Source organism: Cygnus atratus, chromosome Z, assembly GCF_013377495.2.
Source record: "Cygnus atratus isolate AKBS03 ecotype Queensland, Australia chromosome Z, CAtr_DNAZoo_HiC_assembly, whole genome shotgun sequence".
Classification (NCBI taxonomy): Eukaryota; Metazoa; Chordata; class Aves; order Anseriformes; family Anatidae; genus Cygnus; species Cygnus atratus.
The window spans coordinates 30,521,717-30,541,879 of NC_066396.1; the positions used below are offsets into that span (position 1 = coordinate 30,521,717).

General features: G+C 37.6%; 1 protein-coding gene across 4 annotated transcripts in view; it reads left to right on the forward strand.

Moving 5' to 3' along the window:
* Positions 1-20,163, forward strand: part of KDM4C (lysine demethylase 4C) — a 296,942-nt gene that overhangs the window by 218,220 nt on the left and 58,559 nt on the right. For all 4 annotated transcript variants that reach the window (XM_035567672.1, XM_035567671.1, XM_035567674.2 and 1 more), the window contains one exon: positions 3,355-3,463. In XM_035567672.1, the coding sequence (XP_035423565.1) occupies positions 3,355-3,463 (109 nt within the window). The remainder of the gene's footprint in view (positions 1-3,354; positions 3,464-20,163) is intronic.

A 20,163-nucleotide genomic window follows, 5' to 3' on the forward strand; every position in this document is an offset into this window, starting at 1 on the left:
AGAGCGCAGAACTGTATGGGCTGCTGCAGGGAAAGTTAACTCCATCCCAGCCACACCCAGTACAAAAGGGCTCAACTGTTGAGATAAGGACAAAGAGTTCACTCAACAGTTATTGTCATGGTCAAAACAAACTCAGCATCAGGAGAGTAATATAATATATTGCCTATAACTAGCAGACTAGAGCAGTGAGAAACTAAAAGCAAACCAAAACCTTGCCCATCCACCTCCTTGCCCTTCCACCTCCTTCCCCTGAGTGACACAGGGGAACAGGGGCTTCGGTCAGTCTGTAGCAAGTCACCTCCACCACTCCTTCGCAGTCACTCTGCCCCTGCTCCATGTGGGTTCCCTCCCACGTGATGCTGTCCTTCCCGAACTGAGCCTGCAGGGGCTGCCCACAGGCAGCAGCTCCTCAAGAAGTGCTCCCACATGGCTCCGTACCATGGGGTCTATCCCCCAGCAGCAAACTGCTCCAGCACGGGTCCCCCATGGGCGGCAGCTCCCCCCAAACCCCCTGCTCCTGCGTGGGCTCCTCTCCACGGGCTGCAGCTCTGGCCCAGGGCCTGCTCCTGCGGGGGCTCTCCATGGGCCGCGGCCTTCTCCAGACCACATCCACCTGCTCCACTGGAGGCTCCTCCACGGGCTGCAGCATGGAGATCTGCTCCATGTGGGACCCATGGGCTGCAGGGGGACAGCCTGCTCCACCAGGGGCCTCTCCACAGGCCGCAGGGGAACTGCTGCTGCGTGCCTGGAGCACCTCCTGCCCTCCTGCTGCACTGACCTGGGGAGCTGCAGGGCTGGTTCTCACACCTCATTCTCCCAGCTGCTGTTGCCCAGCAGTTTTTTTCCCCTTTCTTAAATCTTCTCTCACAGAGGCACAAACAACATCGCTTATTGGCTTGGCTCTGGCCAGCAGCGGGTCCCTTTTGTATCCAGCTGAAACTGGCCATTATCTGATATGGGACAGCTTCCGGAATCTTCAGAAGCCACCCCTGCAGCCCCCAGCTAGGAAAACCTTGCCATGTAAACCTGATACAAGGTCAGGTATCATGGGAAGACAACAGAAATGCTGTTCACTGTTGCAGGGAGAAAATTTGAATGGCCAAATCTCAGTTGGAGTTGAAACTGGCTAGTACTGGGGAGGGACAACAAAATGTTTTTTTTTTTTAAAGTATGTCAGTAGCAAAAGAAGGACCAGAGATAATATTGGTCTGTTGCTTGATGAGATTGGTCACCTCACAAATAAGGATATAGGTAAAGCAGAGACATTTAATGACTTATTTACTTCTGTCTTTTACACCAGTGATGAGCTGTGGGACCCCCTGAGCCCTGGGTTGGAGGACTGTAACTGTGGGAATAAACTCCCAGCCAACTCCAAATATTTGTGGGTTTTGCTGCTTCAGCTGAATGTCCATAAGTCTATGGAGCCCGATGGGATGCATCCTAGGTTAATTGAAGAGCTGGCTGATGTCCTCATGAGACCTCTCAGTTATTTTTCAGTGATCTTGGGAATCTGGAGAGATCCCTGTTGACAGGAAGTTGGTATATAACTAGTGATAGGACAAGAGGGAATGGCCTCAAGTTGCTCCAGGGGAGGTTCAGGTTGGAAATTAGCAGGCATTTCTTCTAAGAAAGAGTAGTCAGGCATTGGAACGGGTTGCTCAGGGAGGTGGTAAAGTCACCGTCCCTGGGGGTGTTTAAGAAAAGGTTGGATGTGGTACTTAGGGACATGGTTTAGTGGGCAATATTGGTAGTTGGGGGACAGTTGGACCAGATGATCTTGGAGTTTTTTTCCAACCTTAATGATTTTATGATTCTATGATTCTGTGAAATGTAGTCCCAGTTTTCAAGAAGGGTAAGAAGGAAGACCCTGGTAATTGCAAGCCTGTCAATCTTACTTCAATGCCAGGTAAAATTACAGAAAAGATTATAATGGGAGTTACTAACTTAATTTCCTTTTATGACAAAGTTGCCCACCTCATTGACCAGTGGAAGCCAGTAGACATGTTTTTTTTCTGGATTTCAGCAAAGCTTTCAGTACTGTCTGTAACACCATCCTTCCGGACAAAATGTCCAGCATATATCTTCTTGACAAATTCTCACTGTGAAGGGTGAACAGTTGTCTGATAGGTTGGGCTCAAAAGGCTATGGTTAATGGGGCTACATCAGACTGGCGGCCAGTTACTAGTGGGATTCTGCAGGGCACCATTCTAGGGCCAGTTTTATTCAATGTTTTTATAAATGATCTGGACGCAAGACTTGAATGCATACTTAGTAAGTTTGCAGATGGTACTAAATTAAGCAATCACCAGCTGTATGAAATTTAACAGGAGCAAGTGTGTATTCTGCACCTGGGATGTTCTGGTCAATGGCAAGATGAACGTGAGTCAACAGCATGCCCTGACAGCCTAAAGAGCCAGCTGTAACCTGGGGTGCATCAAGCACAGCATTGCTAGCCAGTCAAAGGAAGTGATTGTCCTGCTCTACTCTGTGCTTGTGCAGCCTCACCTTGAATACTGCGTGCAGTTATGGGCACCACAGTTGAAGAACATAAAACTATTGAAGAGTGTCCAAAGGAGGACAACTAGGATAGTGGAATGTCTCACCAGGAAGATGTATGAGGAGAGGCTGAGGCCCCTTGGTTTGTTCAGCCCAGAGCAGAGCAGGCTGAGGGGAGGCCTCATGGCGGTTTGCAGCTACCTCACGAGGGGAGCGGAGGGGCAGGCACTGAGCTCTGCTCTCTGGGGACAGCGACAATACCAGGGAATGTCATGGAGCTGGGACAGGGGAGGGTCAGGCTGGGTGTTAGGGAAAGGTTCTTCACTCAGAGGGTGTTCAGGCACTGGGACAGGCTCTCTAGGGCAGCGGTCACAGCACTGAGCCTGCTGGAGTTCAAGAAGCATTTGGACAACACTCTCAAACACATGGTCTGATTTTTGGTAGTCCTGGATGGAGCCAGGAATTGGACTGCATGTGGGTCCCTTCCAACTTGGGATATTCTATGATTCTGTGAAAATGTTGAAGGTCATAAATTGCATATGAATAAAATAGTCTGTGCATGTGCACTTGAATAGCACACCTACAATAGTATTGCACTTCACAAATTGAATATGAAAAATACTTTTAAAAAAAAGTTGTCATAAAAAGCCAGTCAGAAATGATATTTACATGAAGTGCTAGTATTGTAAAGTTTGTTAACTATGTTTCAAAGAAATCTTCAGAAATCCTAATAAGGGAAATATCTGGAGATGGTTGCCTTTTAAAAATGAAACAAACAAAATACAAGTAATGAAACATCTTAACACTTACATTTCTATGTTTTTTTTGGTGGCATGCTTGACTTGCTGCTTTTCACAGGTGGGCGCATGTAATGTGTGCAATTGCCATTCCAGAAGTGAGATTTGGTAATGTCACAGAACGTACACCAATAGACACTAGCAGAATACCTTTACAAAGACTGAAATTGGTGAGTAGTATATTCATATATAGTTGATGTATTCTTTGCTAATAAGGTGTCCCAATATTTTGAAATGTATTCAAAATCTGATTTGTGATTATTATTGCAAAGTACAGAACAGTAAACTGTTTAAGGTTATGAGCAAATATCTGGGATTTTATCGAGATTGGATTATTGCTTTTGACATATAATGGCAATTCATTAACAGCGTTGACAGCCTTTAGTGCTTGATTAAAGAAAAGTTCATACCTGCCTTCCCCCAAACGAATGACAACAAACTAGACCAGTGTCAACTGTGAAGGTTTAACTTTGTAACCGTGTTGGTGATGGAAGTGTTGAAACCCAGGCTATGAGTATCACTTAGTACATGTTTGTGAGGTCTTTTCACTGTGTATTTTTGCCTCAAGGAACAGTTTGTTGAGGTAAAACGATGTATGATCTGGTTGTCAAGCAGTATCTGTGCCATCTGGGTATTGAAAAATGTGCACAAAACAGATCACACATTACATTGGACTAAAAAAAACCCTACCAAACTGTTTCCTGAAGATTTTTTAAAACATAAATACAAATACATCCACTATTAACAGTTGTACCCTGTGCTGCATCCTGAATAACACTGCCATTCTGAAAAGCTGCTGTACAAAATCAGAAGACATGCAATACGTAGGAGAATTTTCCTTACTGTGTTACATGAGAATTACTAAATTTGCCAGCATTTGCATCACTGTGATGTCATCTTCTGATAAACAGAAAGTGACTAGTGGACATGGAAACGTGCTGGGCAATGATGCCATTGCTTTTCTGCATCTGCTCCGTGCTATTTCAAAAACATTTCTTGACCTACCTGTCTTTATACTAGCTCCTTTTACTCCATCATTTTGAACTATTAATGTTTTTGTTACATTTTCATTTCATTCATTATGTTTTGTAGCTATTTTTCTGAATGTGGAGGTGCACCTTTAATCTAAATCAGATGTCTTTCAAATGGTAATTTGTTCTATATTTTTGTTCAAAAAATTTAAATTTTGTTTTCCATATGCCTTTTCCATATTCCTTTTTTGAATCACATAAAGCATATTTCTAAACACTTCATGGATAACTTAGTAAAAAAAATGCTGAAAGCTAATTACCTCCACAATTTAAAAAATATTCCTGAATGCTATTTTGGGATTTGTTTAGTTTAATACCCTCTGTGGAAAATGTTGAATGGTCTAAATGTTCTTTCATCATCCTTCCCTCCAGTTTCTTGCCTCAGAACATTAAACCGTGGATTTTTTTCTTGCTGTTTCAGTACACTTGCATGCTCTTCCTGTTCCCACAGTGACAAAAAATCTCTCAGAATCTTATTTGAACCTACGAGTCTTCTTAATGAGCTTGAAGAGAGTCACAAATTCTTCCTAATCTGAAAATACAACCAGTAGAAGCACTGAGAATTAATTTAATGTTCAGTTATATTTTTTGAGGATCTTAAACAGTCACAGACATTTGCCTGTTCAGAAATGGTTGATTCAAACCACAAAAACGTTTAATTTACCAGGTGTTGAAATTCATGTCCTGATGGGCTGTCCATGGCTTGAACTGTGTAAGAGTAATAGGAGCCTTCTGGAGAAGGCTCAAATTAATTTTAAATTACTGACTATAAAGATATGGAGCCAAAATGCACAAAATTTGTGAAGTTTCAGGATTTACAATTCTTAGGTCATTTCTGCCAAATATGAGGCAATTATACTAAGCATGTGTTCATAACTGACAACTTTTTCTTCTATTCTTTCCTGCAGTTGATAAAAGATGGGTTACAGTCCTTAGTATTTTTTCAGTTCTTGAAGCCTCCCTCAATATAAAATTACATTGAGACACTACAGATTGTATTTAGCTACGTACACCCTTTTGGTCTCCTGTGAGTCCCTGAATGTTTTAAAATATAGTGCTTGTTTTCCTTTTTTTTTTTTTTTTAAATAAAATAGTATATTTGAGTGGAATTAATACTGCGATGAAGGAACTCAGCTGAATACAATAAGATGACAGGCAGGATACTTTAAAGCAGTCATATATGTAGTATTGCCCCAGTAGTGGATACCCTTACTGTGAAGGAATGCAGCACTCTAATCTGGGACTGGCTCATTAAACCTTACTTTTCCAAGACTTAGTTTCTGGCATTCAATTTATAATGAAGTAGCTATGCTTGTCCTAATTTAAAGGAAGTATGCAGTTTGACCATCTCTCAGAGGCTCTATAATCCTGGGCTGCATCAAGAGAGGAGTGGCCAGCAGGTTGAGGGAGGTGGTTGTCCCCCTCTGCTCTGCCCTGGTGAGGCCCCACTTGGAGTGCTGCATCCAGTTCTGGGCCACCAGCACAAGAAGGATGTTGATCTGTTAGAGCAGGTCCAGGGGAGGAACACGAAGTTGATGAGAGGGCTGGAGCACCTCTCCTGTGAAGAAAGGCTGAGAGGGCTGGGACTCTTCAGCCTAAAGAAGAGAAGGCTCCAAGGATGACCTCATTGTGTCCTTTCAGTACTTAAAGGGGACTTATGAAAAAGATGGAGAGCGACTCTTTGTAAGAGTAGAGTGTTTGTAGAGTGCTACAAACACTTTGTAGAGTGTTTGTAAGACTCTTTGTAAGACTTAATGTAAGAGTAACTAGTTCTAGTTGTTTAAAATATTTTAAATATTTCAAACTCTGTCTTCCCTTTTCCTTTCTGCATTCCTTCCTCTCTCCCTTCCTTACTTTAGCTTTCCCTTCCCCCCCTTCCTGTCTTTCTCTCTCTGAAATAGTAAGAAGTCAGCAGAACATCTACTACTTTCGGAGATCTTTAGAAATTGAGCTGACATTTTCCTTAATGTATCATCTACAAAGGAGTATCAAAGGAAATAAAAAGTCAATGTTTTCTTTTTGACAAATTAAATAACATCTGTGCAAATACGAACATATTGGAAGGCTGTTTTTATTGCCTAGTTGGTATGTATACTGATTGCTATTAAATAGTTTTAATTCACTAGGCATTTTTGGGTTGAAATCTGTGTGTTTTCTATCAATCTTTCTATTATTAAATATTCAGTGTACACTGATTTCTCCCAGAGTAGAAGTCAGTATTTATATTGAGCTTACAGTAGCTATTATTTTTTTTTAATCCAACAATTTCATGTTTGCAAATTACTGGGGTTTTGTTTTTATAGAATGACAAAATGTTGTCATATTTCTTCAGCTTTTTTTCAGTGGGTTATGTGTCGTGTTCTGTCATTGCTGAAAATTCACATGACACATTGAAATGTTCATTAAAAATTAATTCCCTTGAAAATGATTCCTTAATGCTAGTGGATGAAGACAGTCTAAACCAATAGTAACAGAATATTTTGGTGCTTTATCTTTCATAGGGGAATGTAAAAGAAAATAATATGCTACATAGGGTGTTGAAATAAAACTGGTTGTGTAATACACAACCAGTGTAATGTGTGTAATACACAACCAGTGGGTATATATTTAGGGGTATATATTCGTCATACTGATGGAATCTAGCTGACTTTTCATGTGGAAGCAAGAGGCCTCCTACTCAACCTCAGTGTAGAGAGAAACCCACAAAGGCGCTATACCTCTCCTCTTTATCTTTCTGTGACAATAACTTTTATCTTTCTTTGATAGTTATGTGGATGGGAAAATTAGATTGTCCTGGTCTCTTTTGTCAGAGTCAGGCCTCGGTCAGGCTTTTAGATTCAGCTTGGGTGTTCACATCCATCAGACACTTTGAGTTCTAACAGTCGTGTGAAATTACAGTTTGTGATTATTAAGCTAGGAGGAAAATACATTAGATGTAGAATACAGAGGTTTATGCTCAGGTTCTAGAATGAAATGTCTCAAAGATCCTTACCACAACATATATTTTAAACTGTGAACTACAACTGCTCTGCAGATACTTAGAATCATAGAGTCACGTAGGTCGGAAAAGACCTTCAAGATAATCAAGAGCAACTGTCGACCTGACCTACCGAGCCTCATCACTAAACATACACTGTCTGCTGATGATCACTGGACTGTCTGGTATGTGCTGTTAGTTGGGATGGTCCAGGGGTCTCCCAGTTCTAACAGGAGTTGTACAAGGAAATTTAAAGAGAGCCAATAAACAAATAGCAATTTTAGTAGTGTTTCTTCACAGTGAAAATGGTAAGAGGAGGTAAAAGAGGAGACAAAGTTGATGAGAAGTCATAGTGTCAAGGGGGGACCACATACAATCTGTCTAAATACATATGTTGAGTTGCAGCTGGTGACCATACGGAATGGGTGTGTGATTTGTGGAAAGCTTATGCCGTGACTCAGTGGATTAGTGGTATCAGCTTCCATCCCAACATAGCTTAACGGCATCTTAACTGCTTACCCAAAGTAGATAAAACTTGGGTTTCTAGCTGAGCTTATATTTATTTCTTCTTATTTTTGTTTTGTTCTGCTTGTCCTTAAGTGTCTGAGAGACGTTTGGGTGTAAACTCCTGCTTTTGAAAACTTTTTCTCTTTGGCTGTTTATATTTATGAGGCTTTGGGTCATAGAAAACAGACTGTGGATTCCTGGACTTGTCAAAGTCCATGAAAAAAATCCATTTTACTTTGACAATGGAAAAGCTTTTCTCCAAGTATTTAGATGGTCTCTGCTTTCAAAAGAGTGTTAATTACTCAGCTGTAATTATAAATTTGAACTATAGCTGCAGGAAAAAATCTCGGGGGATGAAAAATGAGACTGACCTCTCAAACATAAACCCAGCTTTTAAAAGAAAGAATAAGTACTCTCATCTGTCATTCTATTTCAATAAAACATACAACTTAAAAATAGATTAAATACAAACACTTCCTATTATATGGCCAAGGAGCCTAAGCCAGCAGGAATACAGAACATAATTTCATTTACCCTTGTCAGACACGTGACTTATAATGAACAGTAGATATTATGAATGGGAGTGTTTAAATGTTTCATCTGCTATAAAAGAAACATTTAAATAGAATCATTAGGATCTGTTCCTAAACCTATGTATTTAAGATGTCAATTCTAAAATCATGTTTTGAATAGAATACATATCAACTCTATTGCAAGATACATTGTCTGTTTTTTATATTGTCAGTGTTTTAAAATGCTTGGATATTGGATTGACTATCTTTACAGGCAGCCACTGCAATGCTGTACAGATGCATGCACATAATATGGCTTTGTTTCTTTATCTGTAAAGCTTCCTATTATTTTTACATTTGAAATCCTATTTCTCCAACAAAATAGAGGTAGAAAATGAGTTTTGGAATAGCTGAAGTTGCCCTGAAGCTTTTGATGACCTCAAATTTGTATTTGACAAGTGAACCAAGTATAAGCACAAGTGTACTCTGAGTGAGGAACATTATTTTGAAAAGAAATTTACACTGTGATGATGACTGATCTACAAGCCTTTCAGTATCTGGCTGAAGCCATAAAATTCTTTTTAGAAGCCTATACACTTTAAAATTTGCACCTGAAGGCAAATAATAGTGAGCTTGAAAGCCAAAGATTATAGTTTTGAAAGGTACATCAATTCTGAAAATACAGAGGTTTCTCTGTGGTATGCCACTGAAGAATGGATTCAAATGGAAAATGTGTATGAGCTTTAAAAGAATGAGCAACTATTCTTCTTTCTGCCTGTCATTCTATTTTAATAACATATAAGCCTAAAAAGGATTAAAGAAATTTGAGGACACTGCTCATCTTCTGTGTTTTAATTTGTAATAAAATTCATTTGTTAAACTACAGTGGGATAGTAGAACTATCACTGCTGTGTTTGTGAAAGAGTAAATAAACATTTGTAGTGAGTATACCAGTGTTGCCATGCAGTTCTGGTAATACAAAGAGGTATTAATTGCTCTTCAACATTTCCAAAAATATTGCTGGAAGGACAATAGAGGACAATCATTTTACCATACATAAATTTATGGATTAGCTATCACATTGCACTGTCACAGAAAATGGGAGGAAAATAGACAAATTTTGTAATCAATTTTGAAATATTTAATTAAAAAAAAATCAGTGAAATACCATTAAGTAGCACACTTTTTCAGTTAAAAATTTTAAAGTTAGAATGATCTGATAGTTGATTAAGCTACTAGAATATATAATTGGTTTAAAATTTAGTGACTCGTAATCATGTACAAAATACTATTTAGTTCACATGCTTTAGTTGCAACATTCGTTAGATTTTTAATGTGTGTTAGAAGAATGTACACCAATGGCTGTGTAGTGTAGTACTTACTGTTTGAATAATCTGCTACAATGAGCAGATCCGATTGCAAACTGTCAAAATTGTATCTTGCAACAGCACCAAACTTTAAAGTCTTCATAAAAATATGGAAAACATTAGATATGTCTTACTACAAATAATGTCTGGGGAGTTGGACCAGTCTGTAACAATGAAAGCAGAGTGGTTAAAATGTTAACTGGTTCTCTGAGTTTCTTTTTATTAGTGAACAGAGAGGACTGTAAGCAATAAAATGGATATTTCCTATAAAAATTATTTGATTTTTTTTAAAGCTGTGTAAGTCTGATAATCAGATTCGGGTGTATGTTTTAAGTTCATTTCTGTCTATGCAATCTGTATTTGCGTATAGATGAGCTCATGTGTATGCATATTTGTGTCCATACGCAAACTGGCAGTTTAGCTGTTTGAGAAAGCTAAATCATGAGTTAAACAGGTAGCTGTCCAAAGGTGAATGTCACTGAAGAGCTAAATTAAATACTGAGTTTTGAATTGAATAATAATGTCAACAGTAAAGAATCATTCCATTTCATAGATGATATTCTACATTGTCAAGCATGGAATAACTCTCTGACCTCTAATAATTTGATGACAGCAAAGGAGCAACTGAAAAACATGAGCATCAGTTATGTACATGGTTTTACTTTGCATCAGTTAAAAAAAAAAAGATTTTTATAACATTTATATTAAAATATATATAGAAATGCTGAACTTAATTTCATTTTTGCCTTGAATTTGTTTCAACCTCCTAATAAAGCTTTCAGAAGTGCTTACATGCTGTAAAGGTCAGGGACCACTTTCAAATATGATTTGGGTATTCAGGGACAGAAATGGTTTTTGTCCAAAAGAGCAAAAGGGCTGGTGATTGTATTTAATATAAAAGCTTAATTTTTTACTGGAATGCATTTGCAAGATCTAATTTGACCAATAAGGTAGGAGGTCCTATTTGAATAGGGAGAAAATGGATTTATTGAATTGGGGTCTCCTTCTATGGTTATTCATCTGGGCTTTGCACACACTGTAATATTTGATAAGTCATTTTATGCCATAGTTTATCTTCCTCTTTTGTCAAGGCTGGTGACACTATGTTGCTGAGAAAAACATTGCCTAATGTCTGTGTAGGTTTTTGAAAATAGTGTTCCATTAGGTTGTTAAGAATTACTTTATTTCCTCAGGAACATAAATGATGGGTGCTGGTGGACATTCTAAAATTTGGAATTATTTATAAATTAAAATTTGGAGTGTGTTTTTTTTTTAAACTTATTTTTTTGTAATTGTGTATCAAAATTTTGTGTAGAAAAACATTTGGTTTAGAAAATGATACAACATGTAGAAGGGAAAAGAAAAACTGTGAAAATGAAAACAGCCAGGGAAGGGATAGAAATACATGTGCTTGCTCTGACATAGGTATAGCAGCCAGCAAGGATTAAATGTGTATAGTGTAGAGTGCAGAATTTAAATAATGTTTTATGAAACATTGTTTCACTCAAAACTGCTGTTAAAAAAAAAAAAAAAAGAATGTATTTGGATAGGGTAGGAAAACTTAGGTCTGATCACAGCACTGACAAGTACAGAGGTACTTTTATAATATGTTTTATTTTTTTTCTTGTTTTTATGGTGATTGAATATACACCAAAACAAGATATTTTTAAAAGGTAAATTTAAAAGAGAATTTTTCTTACAGAAAAATAGTTATTTCTGTGCCCAGGGTCAGCTATTTCACGCTGAAGTATCATTACTAGTTTGACTAACTGGACCCTAAAAAGGTATTTTTAATTTTTTAGAAACTTTCCTTTTTATTACGAGTGAGTCTTAGGCTGTTTAAATGAATTTTGCTGTACTATTGACTACAAACACATTACATATATCGTAAAGAAAGCAACACTCCTGACCAGTATCAGTGGTCACTTATGTATCATTGTTATACATTTACTCCTTCAAGTTCTCACTGTATTATATCATACATTTACTCCTTCAAGTTCTCACTGTATTGTATCCTTTAAACCCCACTATTTTATGAATTTCAGATGTTTAAAGGATAGAATGATGAGTTATTTCTGAGTTAGTTGTTTGTATATCATTAGAAATAGCTGAAAACTAAGCACAGTGAAAATGTTTACCTTTCAGAGGTTAAGTTTGTATTTTTAGTAATTAAAGCCTTTTTTTCCCCTGCCCTTTTCTTTTTCATATTTCCGTGCCAGAAGGCATTGCTGTGGTGATTCCTGGAACACGATTGTCAAAGTAGTTCCCTGAAAAAGGTGTGGTTCAGGTTATAAGCTTGAGATCCTGTCTACACAAGCGGATATTAGTTTCCCTTTTAGAATCTGTTTGCTAGTTGAAATAATATTCAGAAGGACATACTGAAGAAAGCAGTTAATTGAGTTAAGCAGCAAATTCTAGGAATGTGTAGGAACTCAGGTTAACATTCATTTAAAGGAGCAAATAAGGTACGCTGAACTGCTGCCAGGGATTACCTTTTGCCATGAGTCAAAGTAATGCTATCTGAGCTTTCTTTATCTGCAGTTTCCAAGAAAAAGGATGAGGGATCTCTGTTTGAGACAATTTTTATTATAGAAAAAACAGCACACTCTTTTAGAGACTAGAGTTTTGTCCTCCCTTTGTTTACAGTGTGTCTCTATTAACAGTTGTTTGTTGCATCCTTCACTTTTGCATCCCATCCTTATCAGAAGAAGGTATGGTCTTTTGGATAGCCACAGACAGAACTATAGGTGACTGTCTTAAATGACCCCCAAACAATGGAGGAAACATTTCCTCTCTGGAGGAGTGACATTATTTTCTACTGTATACCCAGTAGCGTGAGATCATTTGCTAGGCACATTTAGTACATTTTACTGTGTGGTCTTCAAGAATGGCTGTATGTTGTTTTCATTACTAGCAAGCATTACATCTGTCTTGTCAGCTCTGAACTTAAGCGGCTTACTTATTCCTTGCACCTTATCACAGCAGGGCACTTGGCAAGCTGAGAGACTACGCTGTCCAAGTCTGACAAATACGAGTCATAAAGCTATGTGTCAACATCGTAATGATGGCACTGCAGCCTACTTCATCTTGCAGTTTCTCCCATAGCCTTTATATTACAGAGCAAAACTGTGTACAACAGAATTCTCTGTTGTAACAAAATCATATATAAATTTGGTTTAAAGTTCATAAAGTGAGTAATGAATATGTTAACTTCATATTGCATAAAATCTAACTTTGTAAAATTGGGCAGATAAAAGTGGGATGTGAACACAAATAGAGGCTGTTGAAAATATCCTGATTTGGATTTGAAAAATTACGTATCCCTCTGCTTTTTGGACATCAGAGCAATAACAGTAGATGTGTTCTAGTGCAAGTTTAATTCCACGGGGCTGTAAACAAACAAGACATTGCAAACAGAATCTTTGTTTTGAAGACCTTCTTATCCTGGGGAAAGGCTAATACACATGATCCTTCACTCTTTTGCATGGTATCTTATTAATGTCCTTGCTTTGATAGAATTGTAGCTTCTACCTTATCTTTTAATGTTAAGCCAACATGTTAGCCACAGAGGGTGGCTGGAGGGAATGGAACAAGTAGAAGGATTATTCATACTTCCTGATTCTGCACGATACTTAGCTAACCATCTGCTCTATAGCTCATTGGTTTCTTCTGTGATATTAAATATCAGTTGCTTAATGACAGAGGAACTAGAGTCTTGCAGTTAGGAAGCACTTCTGTGATCTTGGAGAACTTCCAGATCTCTTTAAAGTAATAAGGCTTGACTTAAATTGCAGATGTCCTTTGGTTGGGGAGACTTTTTCTCTTAGATCATCATGGAAAGTTATTTTTATCCTTGTGAGGGGTCTTTTCCTTCTATAACTGAAATCTGTTTGCTGCTTAATTCATTTTGTTGCTCTTACACAACATGCAGTTTAGACTTATCCTAGTGAAAGGGCATCCATCCTTCAGCCTTTTGGGATGAGGTTCAACATGGCTAAGTGCTGCGTCCTGCACTTTGGTCACAACAACCCCATGCAACAATACAGGCTAGGGGCAGAGTGGCTGGAAAGCTGTGCAGAGGAAAAGGACCTGGGGGTGCTGGTTGATGCTCACCTGAACATGAGCCAGCAGTGTGCCCAGGTGGCCAAGAAGGCCGATGGCATCCTGGCTTGTATCAGGAATAGTGTAGCCAGCAGGATGAGGTAGGTGATCGTCCCCTTGTATTCTGCTCTGGTGAGGCCGTACCTCAAGTGCTGTGTTCAGCTTTGGGCCCTTCAGTAAAAGAAGGACATCGAGGCCCTGGAACATGTCCAGAGAAGGGCTACGAAACTAGTGAAGGGCCTGGAACGCAAGTCCTGTGAGGAGCAGCTGAGGAAACTGGGGTTGTTTAGTCTGGAGAAGAAGAGGCTCAGGGGAGATCGTAATGCTCTCTACAACTACCTGAAAGGAAGGTCTGGGGAGCTGGGGTTCGGCCTCTTCTCACAGATAAGCAGTGATAGGACTAGAGGGAATGGCCTCAAGTTGCTCCAGGGGAGGTTCAGGTTGGAAATCAGGAGACATTTCTTCTCAGAAAGAGTAGTCAGGCATTGGAATGGGTTTCCCAGGGAGGTGGTGGAGTCGCCGTCCCCGGGGGGTGTTTAAGGAAAGGTTTAGACATGGTGCTTAGGGACACGGTCTAGTGGGTGACATTGGTAGTAAGTAGGGTGATGGTTGGACCAGATGATCTTGGAAGTCTTTTCTAACCTTAATCGTTGTATGATTCTATGGATCTATGAAAGAAAGCTAGTTTTCCAGTTCAGCATCATGCTTTTAAAACACCACTGTAAAGTACTGTGGTCAGTGTGAAAGATGCCTTTTACATAACTGTTACACATATTTCTTTTACTCTTAGAAATTGATTGCAGTAATCCCATTTCCTTCTTCAGCTAGCCATGGTGGAATTTTTGTTCCTATAGTATCTAGAAATCAGATAACTTTTAAATATAAATTGAAAATTTACCTCTCTGCTGTATATGCCTTATTGAGTTAGTGGGAGAGCAATGCTTGTAGGAGCTAAAACCTTACCAAATACATCACAGAAAATACATGCTATCCTACTTCTACTTTTTATGATCATTTTCTCACATTTTATCTGTGGGTTACTCAGTTGCTTTGCTTTTACATGCATGGACACATACATACACATATACACACAAATATATGCAGTTAACACTGGCTTTTAGAATAGGGGAAGATTAAGAAAATCAAATTCCTTTGACACAAACTTTCATCCAGCTCACATATAGGTGGAAGTAACTGCTATGTATTTACATTAAGCTTTGCATTTCTTTTGGAGGCTTGATAGAAAATATAAAGCTAGGAAACTTTGACTCATCCTGTTGTTTTTGCACAAAAATTTAACATCTGAATGATCATGGACATTTTTTTGATGTCACTGATTTCTTATTGTTTCTGCAGTGAAAATAGACATTTTACTCTAGATTGTTTATTTTGACTAGTGTCTAATTTCCTTGCTTCTACCATTTTCATTTCAAGATTTTTTGTCTCTGATCAGGTTAGTTTATTTGAGGTGTCCTAACTTTCCGTTCTGTTTTAAATTCTTTCATTTTGCCATAATCTATTATCATAAACTCGTTTATACAAATGCAATTCAAACTTTTAAGTTTGAAATTTTTAATTCTTTGTTTCTTCCTCTCAGAGAATAGAGATTCTCCATTTGTAAAAGGCAGAATGCCTTTGGTTGCTTGCCATCTATTTCACAGTTTGGCTGTCGACTGGAAAAATCCTTTTTTCCTGAATCCTTTTTTCATTAGAGAGAACATACATGACTGTTTTGTTCATAAATGGTTTGCTTCATGTCATTAATTGTTTCTGAAGTAAATTACAGTAGAATGGACAAGACAACCAGCAACTATATTTATCAATAGATATGTCAGAGTTACTGTAACTGAATGACACAATCTTACCATGTTTGTGGTAATAACCACATTTATTATGGTTTAGGTTTTTTGGGCCATCTTTCAGCTACTTTGGGTGACTACAGCTAAGAACATAGGAAGTTTAAAAGAATCTCCATTTTATTTCAAAGCATCAATCGATACCGTAATTCACTGCATGATATTTGCAGCTCTTACTTCTCAAGACTTTTACTCCCCCTTCATACAGTTGAAAAATTGTGACTAGCATGCAAGCAGGTGTCAGAGGACTGAATACATGCTGACCAAACATTTGTATAATACAGAGCTATGTGCCCTCCTAGACAGCTCCTAGTAAATTTTAAAAAATTGTTCAAGTCAAATATATGCCAAATATATGTGACTCAGCCCTGTTTCATACTGATTTTCAGGATAAACAGAACAAAATAAAATCTTAGAGATTACAAGAGCAGGTAAGCAAATTAGAAATAAGGGCTATATGTATATATGTATATATGTATATATATATGTATATAATATATATATAATGTATATAATTATTTTATATTTTATATTAATGAATGCATCAATACAATACAATAATATATTAATATATTATATATTGTATATATAATTAAAATATGTCTATATATATAAATATATCTACCTATATAATTAGAAAAATATATCACAGAATCACAGAATCGTCTAGGTTGGAAAAGACCTCCAAGATCACAGAGTCCAACCTCTGACCTAACACTAACAAGTCCTTCACTAAACCAAAAACATATCCTGCTAACAGGTTGCTTTAAAAGAGAAAAAGTAAGATCAAAATTCATGTTAAAAGTTGAGCATGATAAGATGATTAGTGAGCAGTCAATGGGAGTATGGATGTGATCTGGTAAAACTGATATTTCTCATTCACATGAATGGAGGGTTGATGTTGCAAACTGATTTCCTCCTTTATAATTGAAGATCAGAAAGCAGGGGTCAACTATTTCTCAGGACATAATATTAAACTGTAGAGTGTTTTGTAAAGCAAAGCAGCTAATGCCAACATATTTTTGACCTTAATTGTTAATGTCTGAAAAGAAAGAGAGGAAACTTTAAAGGGTAAATAAGCATTATATCCAAGAAAAAGGGGAGAAGTTGAATACCCTAAAACTACTAAGATGAATGGTTATTGTCCATGTAGTTCATTTAGGTGTTCAGCTACATGATTGTAAGTATTTTAGTCTCTAGTCCTTTACTGCGTTGTAGGAAAATCTGACCAGAAAATGGTCATGCCAAAAATGTTAGAATTTCTAAGTCAATATTACAACATTCTAGAACTTTAAATATTACTTAGTTTTAATAATGGAGATAAATGTACTTGTAAATACCAATTTTCCTATTCTTCTTGATAACATCTTGTTTGTGTGGTTGCTGGTTTAATGCAGTTAGACTGTGTAAACACAGTTATTGTTTCCTGAAGACTTCATTGCTCAAAATTGTTGATATGTTGATAGCTGTCAATTGAAAATCTATAAAAGAAATCACACAAATTTGTTGCTCTGCATTTTGTATTTATGCTATTTCTGAGTTCTGTACTATACTGCCTGCATGGCATAGGAGGTAGCCAATGCTCTAAAATTTTAATGGGCTGGAATTAAATTTAATTTAAATTCAGTAACTATTATGTTCTAGATTTTTTCAAATATTGTTTCAAATCCATAAACTCGTTTAGTATTATACTAGACTAGCTGTTTATATTGCATTTTATTTTGGTTCTTTTATCAGGTCTCATCATAGCATCAGAGAGCTTTTCAGGTAGTTAGGGAACAACGTGAAGGATATCCACAGTGTTCATATTCTCTTATCTCTTCTCCAAAGGTTGCATTTTCTGAGAATATTGTAGTAATTTTTTGCAGGGCACTTCCCCTTCCCCTGCCCCTGCCCCTGCCCCTGCCCTTGCCCTTCCCCTCCCCCTCCCCCTTCCCACCCGCCCTCCCTCCCTCCCTCCGTCCAAATAGAACAAATACAGTTCATTGGTCCCGATATTTCACTGTGAAGAAGACTTCACACTGTGAAGTTCCCTCTGTGAATAAGACATTCTAGTATAGCGAAACTGTAAGAAAGAGGGGATGAGAGAAGGCTCAAAAATATCTAAACGGAAGTGTATCAAGACTAACCTCACCACTAAGAACAAAAGATGTTCTACATAAATAATTTCAAACTGAAAGCATCAGTAGACAATTCTTCAAATTTGGCTTTTATAATAGGTGCTGGTGCTGCATTTTAGGTTTAAAACAGTAGTCTTTATTTTGTGGAAAGGTTCTGAAGCACATGATTTTCTACATCCCAATTCCTTGGCAGATCTTTTCTCTAAAATAATTAGGAATGTATATAATTAAATATAATAGTAGGTTTCCAGGAAAGGTTTAGAATGCCACACCCAGAGTGTCTGGAGAATTATCTGAATTCTGTGTTTCTTAATTTGTGACAAAATTGTTTCCTATCTAAACACATTGCTTCACATCCTTTAAATATCTACTAAATGGCAAATCTTTAGCAACCAACTTGAAAAGAGTAAGACTATACAAGGAAAATGACAGCTTGTAGTTTTTGATGAAAAGTCTAATTAAAGTGTTTGATAAAAAATTAATTTAATATTGCTTATGTTGTTAAAAGGGATTCTTTAGCTAGTGACTTAAACTGATATAATACATAAAGACTTTCACTTTAAAGATTTTATGATAAAAATAGTCAGTGCAGTGATCAAGAAGGGTAGTAGGTAGGGTTTGAAATACCATATTTATCAAGTAGTCATGTACCTTTTACCTTTGAAGAATCCTTCAAGCAAACTTCGCTGATATGATCATTGAAAAACAATAACAAGAAAAGTTGGCTCTTGTACCTGCTGAAGTTAGAGCTTTCTGTGGCTGCAGCTATCTGTCAGTAGAGTTATTTGTAGGATTAGGAATAGGTCTGTCACACCATCTCTGTTAGATTTTTAATGTAGATGTTCTGCAATACCTATATATCTACATTTAGCATTCAGGAAGCAAATGTGTCTAACCTAGAGCTTTAGGCCTAGATGAAGCCTAAGTACCTAGTGCAACAGCTCCTTTGTGGCCAGTTTCTAGCGGCACAAAGTCCGTAAGAGTCTCAGAGCCTATTCCTGGTTCTCTGAGCACTGCTTTTATAGGCTCTTCAATCTCTCTAAGCCTCTTGATTTCTCTGTGTAAGTCTTCAACCAGTGAAGAGTAAACATCAGATTCAGATTTCCAGTAGCATGTAGACTGGATTGTATGCAGTAAACAATATTTAGAACAGGAAAGACTTCTTTCTATACATCTGTTCTACCATGCTTCTGTTTTTATTTTAGTGGGATTTGATCTAGTATTTCAGAGGTATTGCCATTAAAAGAATGGGAAAAGCAATTTTTTTGACTCGTAATAATTTTCAAGATTTCAAAAAATGTTCTTTTCTGAAATTGGCACAAGTTGAAACCTTTAAGAAGAAATCAATAACTTCAAACTCATTGCCTATCAACAAGATTAAAATTTTTATCCTTGTTATATTTGAATTGTGTTTAAAAGAATTTGAGCCTTGTTTTTTAACTTGTTAAAGATAAGGCAATGTTTCAGCAAACAATGTCAGATGGCAACAAAGAAAAGTTTAAAAAATAGTAAAAGACAAAATTTATCTATATCAAAAGTATTGAAGCTAAAGAACACTGCTGTTATAGAACTATGACAGTATAAACAGATTGAGGAAATTTAGACTTTGATGAACAAGGCGATTTCTACCCATCTATTTAGTGAAGGTCTTGAACAATATTCCAACTTGGATAAATTATGCAGATGGGTCCAGTGATGTTACACTCGGCTTTAAATAGTTTGTGAAAGTGGTCCTGTTACATTTATGCTTCTCAGAATGCAAGACTGTGCTAAAAAACCTGAGAACTTGCTTTCCATCCTCCTTTTAATTCAGAGCTTAAATTAAAACTGACCCTTCCTGTAGTTTTTAGTTTTGACAGATGATGATAAAAGGACTGGAGCACCTCTCCTGTGAGCTGGGACTGTTCAGCCTGGAGAAGAGGAGGCTCAGGGGAGATCTTATCAATATGTATAAACACCTGAAGGGAAGTTACATAGAAGACAAAGCCAGGCTCTTTTTAATGGTGCCCCATTCCAGGACAAGAGGTCACGGGCACAAACTAGAACACAAGAGGTTCCGTCTAAACATCAGGAATATTCCTTTACTGTGCAGGTGGTGGAGCACTGGAACTGGTTGCCCACAGAGGTAGTGGAGTCTCCTTCTTTGGAGATCTTTAGAAGCCTCCTGGACATGGTCTGGTCAACCTGCTGTAGGTGTCCCAGTCTGAGCAGGGGGTTGGACCAGATGACTTCCTGAGGTCCCTTCCTACCTTAACCACTCTGAGCTTGTAAAAATCTATTGATTTTTTTTTTTCCTAGAACATTTATACCAGTTCTGAATTACTGAACAAATAGTAAGTCCTTGAATCTGTCCATCTGGTTTCTGTACAGATTGAGTCCAATGCAGTTTTATTGACAAT